General features: G+C 44.5%; 1 protein-coding gene across 1 annotated transcript in view; it reads left to right on the plus strand.

Annotated features, from left to right (window-relative positions):
- Window positions 1-14,070: 14,070 nt before the first annotated feature.
- The window catches only part of LOC105004340 (OCIA domain-containing protein 1-like), a 1,362-nt gene continuing 1,109 nt past the window's right edge, over window positions 14,071-14,323 (plus strand). Inside the window, exon 1 of the mRNA XM_010861934.1 lies at window positions 14,071-14,315. Within this exon, the coding sequence (XP_010860236.1) occupies window positions 14,266-14,315 (50 nt within the window). The 5' untranslated portion in view covers window positions 14,071-14,265. The remainder of the gene's footprint in view (window positions 14,316-14,323) is intronic.

A 14,323-nucleotide genomic window follows, 5' to 3' on the forward strand; every position in this document is an offset into this window, starting at 1 on the left:
GTTTGCTCAACACAAACCTTTCGCTCTCTGGCCATCTTGGGTCTGAGTTCCACATTTAAAATTAAATTATGCCTGGGATAATATTGTCTTGAGCTCACAGTTGCTGCCATGGATATTGACAAAGACTTAGCCAGTATTTTAATAAGAAAACAAAACGCCAGAAAAAGGCTCCAGAGTTTCCAGGCGGATCATTAAGGAACCGCCTTGGAGGCCGGAGGCTGATGCTGACTGCATCACAGTTCGTCACACAACTTAAACTTCTTTTGACATCTAGTTATGTCGAAATGTGACTGATCACCTAGGGGCTGGAGCTCCAGAGAGGGAAAAGTTCACTGACAGACAGCCGTGCGCAGAGCAGTTCTTAAATGAGAATCAAGAGAAAGTAACATCCGGGCGACCTGACACTCTGCACCTGCTACCTGGATCCGTCTAACTCAGGCAGGCCTGTTCTGGTGAGTTCTATTAGCATCTGCATGCTTCTGTCTCATTATCACACATCTGCCCACCTTTATTCCAGTGACACTGCCTCTCATCTGACAGCTCCGACGTTGTCAAGAGCTGGATATTAGGGAGCAGGGTACGGCGGGCTCGCCGTGTTCACTTTTATTTTCTAAAGACTGGTGTACGGTTTGACAGTACCGCGCCGCAGAGGTAAAGGCGATAATGAACATATTGGGCAGTTCCTAAACAATGCTGAGGAGCGGGTGGCTGGTGGCATCACCTCAGCCAGAGCAGGCTCCTTTGTGGAGCCGGGAGATCAAAGCCACTGTCAACCTCAGCTCCCAGCCCAGTCCCACTCTTAGAGAGTCACAGGCCACTGAGGAGCTTAATTTCTCGACATTTCAGCTTTGCAAAAAACCAAAACAGAAAAACTCGTGCTTCCATGTTGATCCGCTGAATTGTCAACATCCGGACTGCGGGATCTTCTTCGAGAGCGTGGCACCTCTTGTGTGCCGGGTAATTCCAAACGCAGACACTCTGCTCATGGATGAGAAAGGGGTGCCCGTTTGACCTCAGTTTCCTCCTGGCCTTAAAACAACTGGCAGAGGCAGCCATGTGAATGTAAAATGCCAGCCTCACAGAGCTTCTCCCAAAATAAAAATCTACCAGCACACCTTTCACCCTGGGACCAGTGGGGATGATGCTGAACACGCCAGAATGTCAGATCCCAGGGCTTGGGGATTCCACTGAGTTCCAACTGCCAAAGGAACTAGCTTTCCCCCCTTGCCTGCTGGCCTCTTCCTTGGGGTAAAGGAAAGCATCCTGTGTTCAGATAACCTTGGGTTCTGAAAGGCTGTAAGCATTTCTGAGTTGAGTTCTAGATACAGATTGAGGTCCTTGGCCCCAGAAAGATAAAGGAGTAAAAAACCATGCCTGAGAAAGGAGGGAAACCCAGCTCCCACCTTCCCAGGCCATGAGAATGCAGACAAAACAATGGAATATGGCAGAGAGGGCAGAAGGATGCCCACTGAGATTCACACCCCAAGGGACCCCAGAGGGAGCCCCCAGTGGCATCCCAGACTGGCCTCAGCCAATCTGAGAAGCTGGTGTGTAGGGACAAATTTAGAGCCATTTAGGAAACCCCTGACTTCCCTCCCGGTGCCCACAGCTTTCATCCCTCTGATATTTCTTTGTTCTCCAGCTCGCTGAGGGTTTGTATGGGTTAATGGAAAAATTACTGTTATTTTGCAACAATGCAATCAAAGTCAGTTCAGCAAACCCTGATAAAGTGAGAATAGCTTATTCAGATAGAGCTGGCAGGCCTGAACTCACAATTGCAAAGTTTGAATACAAAATAAGATATTCCCCCCCCCTTTTTTTTTTCAAAAAAAAAAAAGAGAGACAGAATCCGTTGTCATTCATGCTAAAGAGGCATTACAGACTGTCGACACTGTACAGAAAAATAGGAGATGTTGACCTTTTTATTATAGACTTTTCTCTACTGTTGCCCTTCTTTCAGCTGCACACCGCGCCCCCCGCTCCCCCCCGCCCCCCTCTGCACTCACACACACTCTTTTCAGCTGTATGTTATCTCAAATAATTACCCTCGCTTCTGGCTGTCCCTGGTGACTTCTGCTGCTAAAAAAGCTACTCATTGTCGGAGACTGAAGAGGGATTTCAAACCTGCTTCTTGTGGCCGGGCAACGGCTCTTAATTAACCACTCAGGTATTGGGGAAGCTCCCAGCCCGGCTCGCTTCCATATGGCTGAAACATGTCCTCAGTGATAATCACGGAAGGAAATATTGTATCAAAAAAGAGCTCACACCACCGAAAGCTTGTGCAAATTATTTTTAATGATTCTTCTCTGGTGAGTCGGCTTATTTGTTATTTCAAGCCGAGATAGAGAGAAAGGACTGAGACCATCCCAGTAAACACCCCTGGTGCCCCACCCCCATCCCAAATCAGAGCCCCGGATACTGCCACAAAGAGGAGACCCCTCCCAGCAGCGAAGCCCCTCCAGACACCCTGGAAAGGTTTTCTCACCATGATTTTCATCAGCTTTTGTTTCTATTGGGTGCCTGGCTCTTCTCGAACACATGCACAGACACACACGCCTCCTTCACAGAATTTTCAACAAGCAAGTGATTTTATGTAACTGGAGGAGTGATCTATCTGGCAGTACTTCACACATTCACGCCTCTGGTAGTTCTTGCTTTAAATAATGGTGGTGGAGGGGAGGGTTGGGAAGCCTGGCTGGAGGCGGAGGTGGTGAAGTTTATAAATCTAATTAAAAATGAAGTTGCATTTCCATTTTCCAAAACCACCCATCCACCAGCATACTGTGTCACTAGACATTATGTACGATTTTACTTTGCGACAGAAACCATTACATTTAAAAATTCATTACAGCAAGGTTAGTTAGACACATGATGGATGCAGCTTTAATCCTGCCATATATTATTACAGTTAAAATGTAAATGATGAAAAATATTTTGTGCTTATCAGCATTTATGTGGAAATGTGTTTTACAGTGATATATGGTGTTATATTTCTATTATTGTGATGAAAAAGAAAGCAATACAAAAAGACGAAGTGTTTATTAAAACATGGTTACTTATGATAACATATTTCTGTTGTACATGACTTTAAACATATTCACTGAGGGCATTTGTCCAAAACAACTGTGAAATGTGTTTGTGTGCACATCGGGTTAAGTTTCTTTTTTTTTCTTCTGCTTACAGCTCTTTTTAATAGACTAATATTAATTCAAAATCATGTAGAACGCTGTGAAGTTGGCAGCCTTGTTTCCTTTCTGACGTGGTTAAAAATGGACGTTTGTGTGTGTGTGTGTGTGTGTGTTTAGAGACACAGGCTCTGGCTATAAAAAGACTTGCGTGTTTATTTGGTACAATCATCGAGAGGAAAGCGAGCCACCCAATTGAATGATGTTTCCAAAGTGATGTCATCCAGGACACAATAGAATCCTATTCAAGTTGTAATTAACATAGTGGAAAAGTAATATCAAACGTCACTTTCCAATCAGGTGTGCGTGAAAAAAAAATGAAAAGGCCACGTCGGGTCCCTGCGTGGTTCCGTCAGGGCACAGGAATGTTTTAGCTGCGAGCGTGGAAGAACTGATGAGGCCAAGAACTCTGCAAGCCCCAGATACTGTGCCGGACGGGAAAGTTACCTCCTGACTCTCCTTTTTGCCAAGTTCACTCACAATGTGGTTCCTGCCTCCTGCTCCCCTCCCCGTTTTTCACCAGCTCCAGAACAATAGTACGTCCAACTACAAAATGAAATAGAACACAAAAAGAAAATAAACCCTCCTCAGCAAACAAAACAAACAAAAAAAAAATGAAAAGGAAGAGAAAATTTATTACTAAACCCTATTTAAAGAAAAGTCACATAAAATAAAAGTCCTTCCTACAGACATTCTCTGCTGTGTCTCCTGTCATTTTAGGACAAAGTGCTTAATAATTCGTCCAAGTGTTCATTTTCCCCGTTCCTGCCCCCGCCAGAATCTTTACAGTTAGAATACGGAACAGTGATACCCAGGAACTACATCTGTTAAAGTTTGGTACACAGTACTTGATTTGCTACACAAATTGTAAGTCTTTCTCCCACCTCCTGTTGATGAAGGATCTTGTAATAGATTTAGAATTGACCAGACTAGGAAATCAGTTCCACCTTCTCCTTCTTTCATTCTGTGTCCCAAATGTCCCTGAGAGGGTGGGGGTAGGTGAGGGCAACAGAGCCTTCATGCAAATTTCCATCGGGTTTTTGCCCCGGCTCCTTTTTCTCTTTCTCCTAACATCTGCTCCTCGGAGGATGTCGTTGTGTACATTAGCGCTGCAAAGTTTCGCACCCTTTGGGCCTACCTTTGGCACAGGAAGCCAGGACCCGGCCAGCCAACGATAATACAAGCCTCGGTATTTCCTATCTCAGCACCTCCCTTGCTCTGCTCCTCGGCTGCCCGGAGTTGTTATCTTTAGGAAGTCCAAGGTGGGGGAGAGGGAGGGCTTATCTGGCTCCCATCCGAGTTGCAGACATGAAACCCCTCCCTGTACACCTTGGGAACATTGTCACAGAGGGGTCACATCCGCTCCGATTAGAGGCCAGTGACTGAACGGGGCCCGTGACCTACACCGTCCTTCACCTCCCTTTGTTTGAGGCAGAAGACCGACTCAGCTGATTTCCTTCAAAGCACAGGTTATAGAATTTGTGCAAATGTCTTCCCATTTGATCAGGAAAGGAAGAGCCCCCACACCTTCTGCAAGGCTCCGTCTTCCCCTTGCATTCCTCCTAATTTTTTTCTTTTAAAATTGTTATTTTTTTATTTTCAATACACACACGCGTGCACACACACACAGACACATTGACACACACGTGTGCATTCTCAAGAAAACAGGGGCTCTCAAAACAACTCACCCAAAGCAAACCTCTTCAGTTCATTTTCCTGCTTCACAAATTTCCCCGAGCTGGGATCTCAGGAGTTGCGGACTGACCTGGGGTTGCCCTATTAAATGTATTTATTTCTTAGAGCTGAGGAATATTTGCTGAAAGCTGGATTATCACTTGGTAGACCACCAGCAGCTGTTGAAAACCAGGGCATAAAAGCTTGTTTATGTCTTTAATGGCCCACTTAATGATGGAGCAAGTATGTTATTCATAATAAAATGCCAAGGAATAATCTTAATACCCCAATGCATGGCGCTAGTGAATTAAGAAACATCTGCTATGTCATAAAAGAACATTTTATTTGGGGTCTACATTAAAAACATGATTCCATGGAGTTCTACTGATTTATATGGTACACAACAAATTATGATGTCTTGAAGTAATTATACTTTACAATTAAACCTACCAGGGCCACTCTTGGAAAGAAAACGCCTGCTCCGTCTTCATCATTCAGGATCATTTAAGTTCACATTGTGGTCTTGCCTCGATCTATTTCACCAAAGTTGTGTTTAAAATCTCTGGCATTTGTGCCTCTCCAGGAAGATAATCAAGCTGGAAAATTCTCCTGAAATCACCACTGCAGAATAAAATGGCTCTTTGGATTCAAGAGGAAAAGTGTAAAAAATAAGTCTTTACTGCTTGTATTGTATCTGACTCTGACTTGGGATCCCTATTTTCATGTTACTCAAGGGAAGAAGGTTTGGAACCTGAGCTCAGTTGGGGATAAAGAGGATGACCTCACCCCTCCAGGCTTAGTGTGTATGTGGTGAGTGGGTGGGGGCAGGGAGGGGGAGATGGCAGGAGTTGAGGACAGAGTGGCCCTAGAGATGTCCTGAATTGAGGAAGGTGCTGAAGGGCCAGGGTGTGGCCAGTCCAGTCCCAGTCCCTGTGTCCTCTGCTCCAGATGGCGTCTGTGTCCCTCACACCCGCTATCACACCAGGAAGCCGTGTGTCACCACCTCCATGCCCAACACCACTCGTGAGTCCAGGGACAAGTCTATTGCTTCCTGGAGCCGGGTCCTCAGAAAGGCATACAATGTAACAAGAGGAAAGACTAGTTATTTTAAAAGCTGGCTGCAGGGCAGGCTGGTTGTCCAAGGACAGTGGCTCTTGGCCCCAGACTGCTTTGGGGAATAACCTGGACAAATGGCCTGTGCCAAACTCTACCACCAGGGATTCGGTTCCATTGGTCTGAGATGCCTTCCCTAAAACACACACACTCACTCACTCAAATATACTGGTAATTTTTTTTTAAAGCTTCCTCCATCATTCTGATGTATGAAGTGAAGTGAAGTGAAGTCGCTCAGTCATGTCCGACTCTGCGACCCCATGGACTGTAGCCTACAAGGCTCCTCTGTCCATGGAATCAGAATATACGTTCTGATGTATACCCAGGGTCAAAAACTCCTTCTTTAGGGAGATAGGATTTTTTTCAAAGATGACTGGCATATTCACAACAACAACACCTCCATAAGCTTTCTTTGTTTTAGAAAGTGAGGCTGCCTACAGTCAGTGGGAACATTAAATATTAAATGGTGCTATGGACAACAGGATTTGTTGTTGTTGTTTAGTTGCTTTAGTCGTGTCCGACTCTTTGTGACCCCATGGACTGCAGTACACCAGCCTTCCCTGACCATCACCAACCCTCAGATCATGCTCAAACTCATGTTCATTGAGTTGGTGATGCCATCCAACCATCTCATCCTCTGTCGTCCCCTTTTCCTCCTACTTTCAATCTTTCCCAACATCAGAGTCTTTTCCAATGAGTCAGTTCTTCGCATCAGGTGGCCAAAGTATTGGAGTTTCAGCTTCAACATCAGTCCTTCCAATGAATATTCAGGACTGATTTCCTTTAGGGTTGACTGGTTTGATCTCCTTGCAGTCCAAGGGACTCTCAAGAGTCTTCTCTAAGACCACAGTTCAAAAGCATCATTTTTTCAGTGCTCAGCTTTCTTTATAGTCCAACTCTCACATCCATACATGACTACTGGAAAAATCATAGCTTTGACTATACGGACCTTTGTAGGCAAAGCAATGTCTCTGCTTTTTCATATGCTGTCTAGGTTGGTCATAACTTTTCTTCCAAGGAGCAAGAGTCTTTTCATTTCATGGCTGAAGTCACCATCTGCAGTGATTTTTGAGCCCCCAAAAATAAAGTCTCTCACAGTTTCCATTGTTTCCCCAACTATTTGCCATGAAGTAATGGGACCAGATGCTATGATCTTAGTTTTCTGAATGTTGAGCTTTAAGCCAACCTTTTCACTCTCCTCTTTCACTTTTATCAAGAGGCTCTTTAGTTCCTCTTCACTTTCTGCCATGAGGGTGGTGTCATCTGCGTATCTGAGGTTATTGATATTTCTCCCGGCAATCTTGATTCCAGCTTGTGCTTCATCCAGCCTGGCATTTCACATGATGTGCTCTGCATATAAGTTATATCAGTAGGGTGACAATATACAGCCTTGATGTACTCGTTTTCCGAATTAGAACCAGTCCATTGTTCCATGTCTGGTTCTAACTGTTGCTTTTTGACCTGCATACAGATTTCTCAGGAGGCAGGTAAGGTGGTCTGGTATTCCTATCTCTTTAAGAAATTTCCACAGTTTATTGTGGTCCACACAGTCAAAGGCTTTGGCATAGTCAATAAAGCAGAAGTAGATGTTTTTCTGGAACTCTCTTGCTTTTTCAATGATCCAACAGATGTTGGCAATTTGATCTCTGGTTTCCTCTGCCTTTTCTAAATCTAACTTGAACATCTGGAAGTTCACAGTTCACATACTGTTGAAGACTGGCTTGGAGAATTCTGAGTATTACTTTGCTAGCATGTGACATGAGTGCAATTGCGCAGTAGTTTGAGCATTCTTTGGCATTGCTTTTCTTTGGGGTTGTAATGAAAACTGACCTTTTCCAGTCCTATGGCCACTGCTGAGTTTTCCAAATTTGCTGGCATATGAGTGCAGCACTTTCACAACATCATCTTTTGGATTCGAAATAGCTCAGTGGAATTCTATCACCTCCACTAGCTTTGTTTGTAGTGATGCTTCCTAAGGCCCACTTGACTTCACCTTCCAGAATGTCTGGATCTAGGTGAGTGATAACACCATTATTGTTATCTGGGTCATGAAGATCTTTTTTGTACAGTTCTGTGTATTCTTGCCACCTCTTCTGAATATCTTACGCTTGTGTTAGGTCCATACCATTTCTGTCCTTTACTGAGCCCATCTTTGCATGAAATGCTCCCCTTGGTATCTCTAATTTTCTTGAAGAGATCTCTGGTCTTTCCCAATCTATTGTTTTCCTCTATTTCTTTGCACTGATCACTGAGGAAGACTTTCTTATCTTTCCTTGCTATTCTTTGAAACTCTGTATTCAAATGGGTATTTCTTTCCTTTTCTCCTTTGCCTTTAGCATCTCTTCTTTACTCAGCTATTTGTAAGGCCTCCTTTTTGCATTTTTTCCCTTGGGGATGATCTTGATCACTGCCTCCTGTACAGTGTCATGAACCACTGTCCATAGTTCTTCAGGCACTCTGTCTATCGGATCTAATTCCTTGAATCTATTTCTCACTTCCACTGTGTAATCCTAAGGGATTTGATTTAGGTCATACCTGATGGCCTAGTGGCTTTCCCTACTTTCTTCAATTTCAGTCTGAATTTGGCAATAAGGAGTTCATGATCTGAGCCACAGTCAGCTCCCGGTATTGTTTTTGCTGACTGTAAAGAGCTTCTCCATCTTTGGTTGCAAAGCATATAATCAATCTGATTTTGGTATTGACCATCTGGTGATGTCCATGTGTTGAATCTTCTCTTGTGTTGTTGGAAGAGGGTGTTTGCTACGACTAGTGCGTTCTCTTGGCAAAACTGTATTAGCCTTTGCCCTGCTTCATTCTGTACTCCAAGGCCAAATTTGCCTGTTACTCCAGGTGTTTCTTGACTTCCTACTTTTGCATTCCAGTCCCCTATAATGAAAAGGACATCTTTTGGGGATGTCCTTTCCCTATGGTGGTCCAGTGGTTAAGACCTGGCGATTCCACTGCCAGGGGCATGGGTTCAATCCCTGGTCAGGGAGCTAAGATCCCTCATGCTGAAGAACAGCTGAGCCTGTGAGCCGCAGCTACTGAGCCTGTGAACCATGACTAGACAGGCTGTGTGCTGTATCACAAAGATCCCAGGAGACGCAACAATGAGCACGTGTGCGACAACTATGACCTGATGCAGCCAAATAAATGAATGATGTTTTTAAGTAACAAATTCCTCCCATCCAAAAAAAAAAAAGAGTGGACCCACCCCCTGAGCTTCCCTAGTAGCTCAATTTGTAAAGAATCTGCCTGCAGTGCAGGAGACCAGAGTTTGATCCCCTGGGTCAGGAAGATCCCTTGGAGAAGGAAATGGCAAACCACTTCAGTATCCTTGCCTGGAAAATCGCATGGACAGAGAAGCCTGGTGAGTTGCAGTCCATGGAATCACAAAGTGTTGGGTATGACTGAGCAACTAACATTAACACGCCGTTATTCTGAAACTTGCATTAGGGTTTGTGTCTCAGATTAGATGGGGTGAAGGTACTTTAGAGGAAGATGGGAACGGTGCTGAGTTGGTGAGGAGAGGGGGGCGGGGACCATGGCAGGTGGCAGCTTGCAACAGAGTTTCAGAGTGAGAGAAAGAGGGGGCTGTCCCAGGAGTCTCCAGTCCTCTTGGTGACAGGCTAGCCTTTCCTCAAGGTCAGGCCCTTGAGTACTTTTATTTGGATATTAAAGAACAGGGGCATGCTGAAGGAGGTGCGCATTCTTGCTCGGGGCCAAGGCGGCCCCTCAGGTTCTCAGCGGCCTCGCGTGAAGCTGCCTGTCTGCAGCTGGCCAACTACAAACCTGGTGAGATGCAGTCAGAGGCTTCACTCTCCACGCCCAGGACCATCACAGCTCTCTCTCTGGGCCCATTCTATCCTTTTCTGCCTAGCTCATCTTTTAATTCTTTAAGTGCAATGAAAGCTTTTGTCCAATGGCCAGGCTTTGCCCAGACAGAAGCTGGCAACTGAGAGAGAAGACGCATCACTAACCTGCTCCAGAAATGGGCCCCCGCCGCACAGAGTGGATGACACACACAGCATGAAGGCGGGGGTGGAAATGTCCAGGTGGTCCCCTTGGCCCTCCTGACACCAGAGCCAGTGTAAACAGTAAAGAGGCCACGTTGGGATACAGCCAAGCAGGCCTGTGGAATGTACACTCATGGAAGGTCCCCATTGCTGTTAAGTACATTGCAGGCATCTTATGGGTTTACTAAAAAATAAAAGCAAGCAAACAAAGCTTCCATGCCACCCAGGTCCTATAGAATCCAGAACACATTTCCAGCCAGCCTCGTCTCCCATGAAGTCACCATGCTCTCCTCCAGCTGGGCTCCTTCACTCGCGGTTTCCCAATCCAACCTGGTGTTTCCCAGCCTCCCTCCCTTTGTTCAGACCATCCCAATTCTAAGACCAATCTCTTAGAATTCTTCTTATTTTCAACTCCACCTTTCAGAACCTCTAAGCCCCAGCTTGTTTACTAAAGAAGGATTTCATCTCTTCTTCCTTCATGTGAATATCAGGTTTAGCACTCCATCATCTGCCTTGGGTCTGGTGGTTAAACCAGACAGTGATTCTACCTGTATGACCTTGCAGACTTGTATGGCCTCTCAGAACCTTAGTTTCCTCCTCTGTAAAAATGGGAATGTGAATAGAGGTGCTAACATCACTTGTTATCTGAGGATTCAGGGAGAGGATGCAACATGTCTGGCTCAGTCAACGGTGGCCAGCATCATGAGTAGAGCTAGATGGGCACCTACCAGGATTCCCACTAGACTGCAGGCAACTTTAGGGCCAGGACTGAGCCTAATGCACCTCGTAGGTGATTCACATCGACGGACCCTTAATAAGCTCCCTTGAGTTCCCAGGCAGTGCAGTGATAAAGAATCTGCCTGCCAGTGCAGAAGATGCAATTTGCAGGGTTCAATCCCTGAGTTGGGAAGATCCCCTGGAGAAGGAAATGGTAACCCACTTTAGTATTAATGCCTGGAAAATCCCATGGACAGAGGAGCCTGGCAGCCTACAATCCATGGGGTCTCAAAGACTCAGACAGGACTGAGCAATTGAGCATGCACACATCCTTGAATTCCACTTTGTATTCTTGGCATACATATTCTTGGATGGAGCTCTCCAGATTCCAAAGCATGGGCTCCTCTTGCTCCCCAAGAAAGGGTTCTGCTCCACTACCTCTCCATCCATCTCTTTTCTCCTCATTCATGCATTCTAGGTCAGTCTAATGATTTGCGTGCCTCCCCTATCCAGACAGTAAAGCATTTGCCTAGAATGTGGGAGACTCAGGTTCGATCCCTGGGTCGGGAAGATTCCCTGGAGAAGCAAATGGGAACCCACACCAGTATTCTTGCCTGGAAAATCCCACGGACGGAGGATCCTGGTAGGCTACAGTTCATGGGGTTGCAAAGAGTCAGACACGACTGAGTGACTTCACTTCACTTCTTCACTTCCTGTGATGTTTGACATACTCAAACACACTAGTTAGGTTTAAGTTTATGTGCATTCAACAGCCCCCCAATAACAGTGGGTTTTAAAAAGAAATGTCTCCCTCTTTCCATAAATGTGAAATTAGTCAATACAGGGCATAGTGTGGTGATAGAAAGCCAGCTCTCTTCTGTCCTGTTGCTTACCATGGGAGGCTGCCATTCCAGAATCATCATGGCCCCTGGAGCTCCAGCAGGAAGTAGGAGGGGACAAAAAAGATAGAACCGCTTTCTTTAAGGCGTATCTCAGAAACTGTGCATACTGCTGCTGTTTGTAATTGATTGACTAGAACTTAGTCACATGGTCATATTTAGCTGTGAGGGACCCAGGAAAACCTGAAGTTTATTCTACAATAGGTCTGCATGTGTCCAGCAAAAACTTGGGGCACTCTTTCAGAGAAAGTAAGTGAGAATGGTAACTGGGGACAGTGAGATGTTTCTACCCTATTGTGAAATACCTATATTGTTATTTCTTTGACTTTAAGCTTATTATAAGTTTATCAAAGTAATACAGGCACATAACTGAAATAGTCAAATAATGCTAAAAGGTTTATAATGGAAAAATAACATTTTTTTTTTTGCTGCTCACCCCAATCCACCTCTCCAGAGTATCAATTTTAATTCTTTTAGTGGTTTCTTCAGGCATTAACCTCCACATTTCTGACATAATATGATGATACAGCTATCTCTTGATTCATTCATTTTAGGCTTTTTATATTGACTTTCCACTTTGGTAAATAAGGATTTAGCTTTCTTTCTCTCAAGCACACACACACACACACACACACACTCCTACTCTGCCTTCTCTCCCCCAGATCTTCCCAACAGGATGCTATAAAATTTTCCAGTTAAAGCAACATCCAGTGTTTTTTTTTTTTTTAATTATTTTGACTGTAAAAATATTCAGCTTAATAGAGTTGCCATAATTATGTTTCTTTTTTGGAAAAATGTTTTTCTTAGTTTTAGAAAACCTTCTTTTGGCCACATAACTTGCAAGATCTCAGTTCCTTGAAGTGAAGTGAAGTTGCTCAGTTGTGTCCAACTCTTTGCGACCCGTGGACTGTAGCCTACCAGGCTCCTCCATCCATGGGATTTTCCAGGCAAGGATACTGGAGTGGGTTGCCATTTCCTTCTCCAGGGGATCTTCCCAATCCAGGGATCGAACCCAGGTCTCGCACGTTGTAGGCAGACACTTTACTATCTGAACCACCAGGGAAGTCCCCTCAGTTCCTTGACCAGGGACTGAACTCTGGCCATGGCAATGAATGCCCAGAATCCTAACCACTAGGCAACCAGGAAACTCCTCCCACACAATTTTAATTTCATTCCCTCCATTAGCTGGTTAATAAAAGTATCTACGTATCAATATATCAGATCTTTTTTTTTTTCTTAGAGATCCTCCTTCTGGGGCCCTCTGTCTCCCTGCTCCAGTCTGGACCAGTTATACCATACTACTGTATGGTTGTTAATATTCTCTTGTCCCAGAATTCTCTTTGCTTCTTTCGTGTGTTATATTTGTTTCCTGGATCCCAAACTCCCTTTTTGAAGAGGTGCATCCTCTAACACTTCCTGAAGAGGTCCATTCGAGGTTAATGTTCTGTCTGTGAGATGCCTTGATTCTACCTCAATAGTTGATATTTGGGCTGGAAACAGAATCCTAGGTTGAAAACTTATTGTCATTCAGTGTATTGAAGATTGCATCTCCTGGTGTTAACAATCTGATTCCATGATTGCTCCCAGTCCTGTGTGTGTAACGTAGTTTCTTTTCTTCTTTCTAAAAATCTAGGGTCTCTCTTTAAGTGTTCTGGTATACTATGCTGATGTACCTTGCTACTGCTGCTGCTGCTAAGTCGCTTCAGTCGTGGATCTTTTATTTTTTTTTCTTTAAATTTTTTTTATTTTTTAATTAGAGGATAGTTACTTTACAATATTATGATGGTTTTTGCCATACATCAACATGCATCAGCATTGGGTATACATATGTCCCCTCCCTCTTAACCCCCCTCCCACCACTCTCCCCACCCCACTCATTGAGTGGACCTCTTAAAATTCACTATACTGAACTCTGAATGGGACCTCTCAACCCACACGGGGAAACTCATGTCCTTCAATTCTGTAATTCTTCCTTATGTATTTCCTTGATAAATTCCACTTCTCCACTTTGTTTTCTCTAATTTTTCTTCCTAGGATGTGCAATAGTCAGATATCAAACTTCATAGTTAGTTTTCTTAATTTTTAAAATATTTTTGTTCCATTTCTTAGCCTTTTTTAATAGAAATATTTCATCAACAGTACCTTCCAACCCATAAGTTGCATTTATTATTTCTCCTACCTTACTTTGAGTTCATAAAGTTCTTTGTTCTTTGATGGAAACTTAAAAGCAGTAGCACCCTGTTCTTGTTTCATGGATACAATATATTTTCATCTCTCTGAATATTTATTATAATATTGTGACATTTTCTTTTATTCCTTGCATTATAACCGATACCTCAGAATTTCTTCCCTTCTGACTTCTTGTTCAGTCTCTCTCTCTCTCTCTCTCAGTGGGTGTTTTCTTTGACCATTTGTGAATACTTTGCAGCCAGTTTATAGTCAAGAATGCAGCTTCCGGGTCGCGGTCATTTTGAGTCTGTATCTGGGTGACTTCTTGGCGGTCGTGTCGTTGACCGCTCCCCACCCCCAACCCCGCTGCAGTCCCGCGCGCATCCCACCTTCCCCTCCCCCCTCCACCACACTTGACTCCCCTCCGGGCCTTCTGTCCCTGGTCGACCGGGCTCGCCGCGCCACCGCCCGCCGCCGTCGTCGGGAGGAAAGATGAATGGGAGGGCTGATTTTCGAGAGCCAAATGCAGAAGTTCCAAGACCAATTCCCC

The sequence above is a fragment of the Bison bison genome, unplaced genomic scaffold (genome assembly GCF_000754665.1).
Source record: "Bison bison bison isolate TAMUID 2011002044 unplaced genomic scaffold, Bison_UMD1.0 scf7180017864473, whole genome shotgun sequence".
NCBI lineage: Eukaryota > Metazoa > Chordata > Mammalia > Artiodactyla > Bovidae > Bison > Bison bison.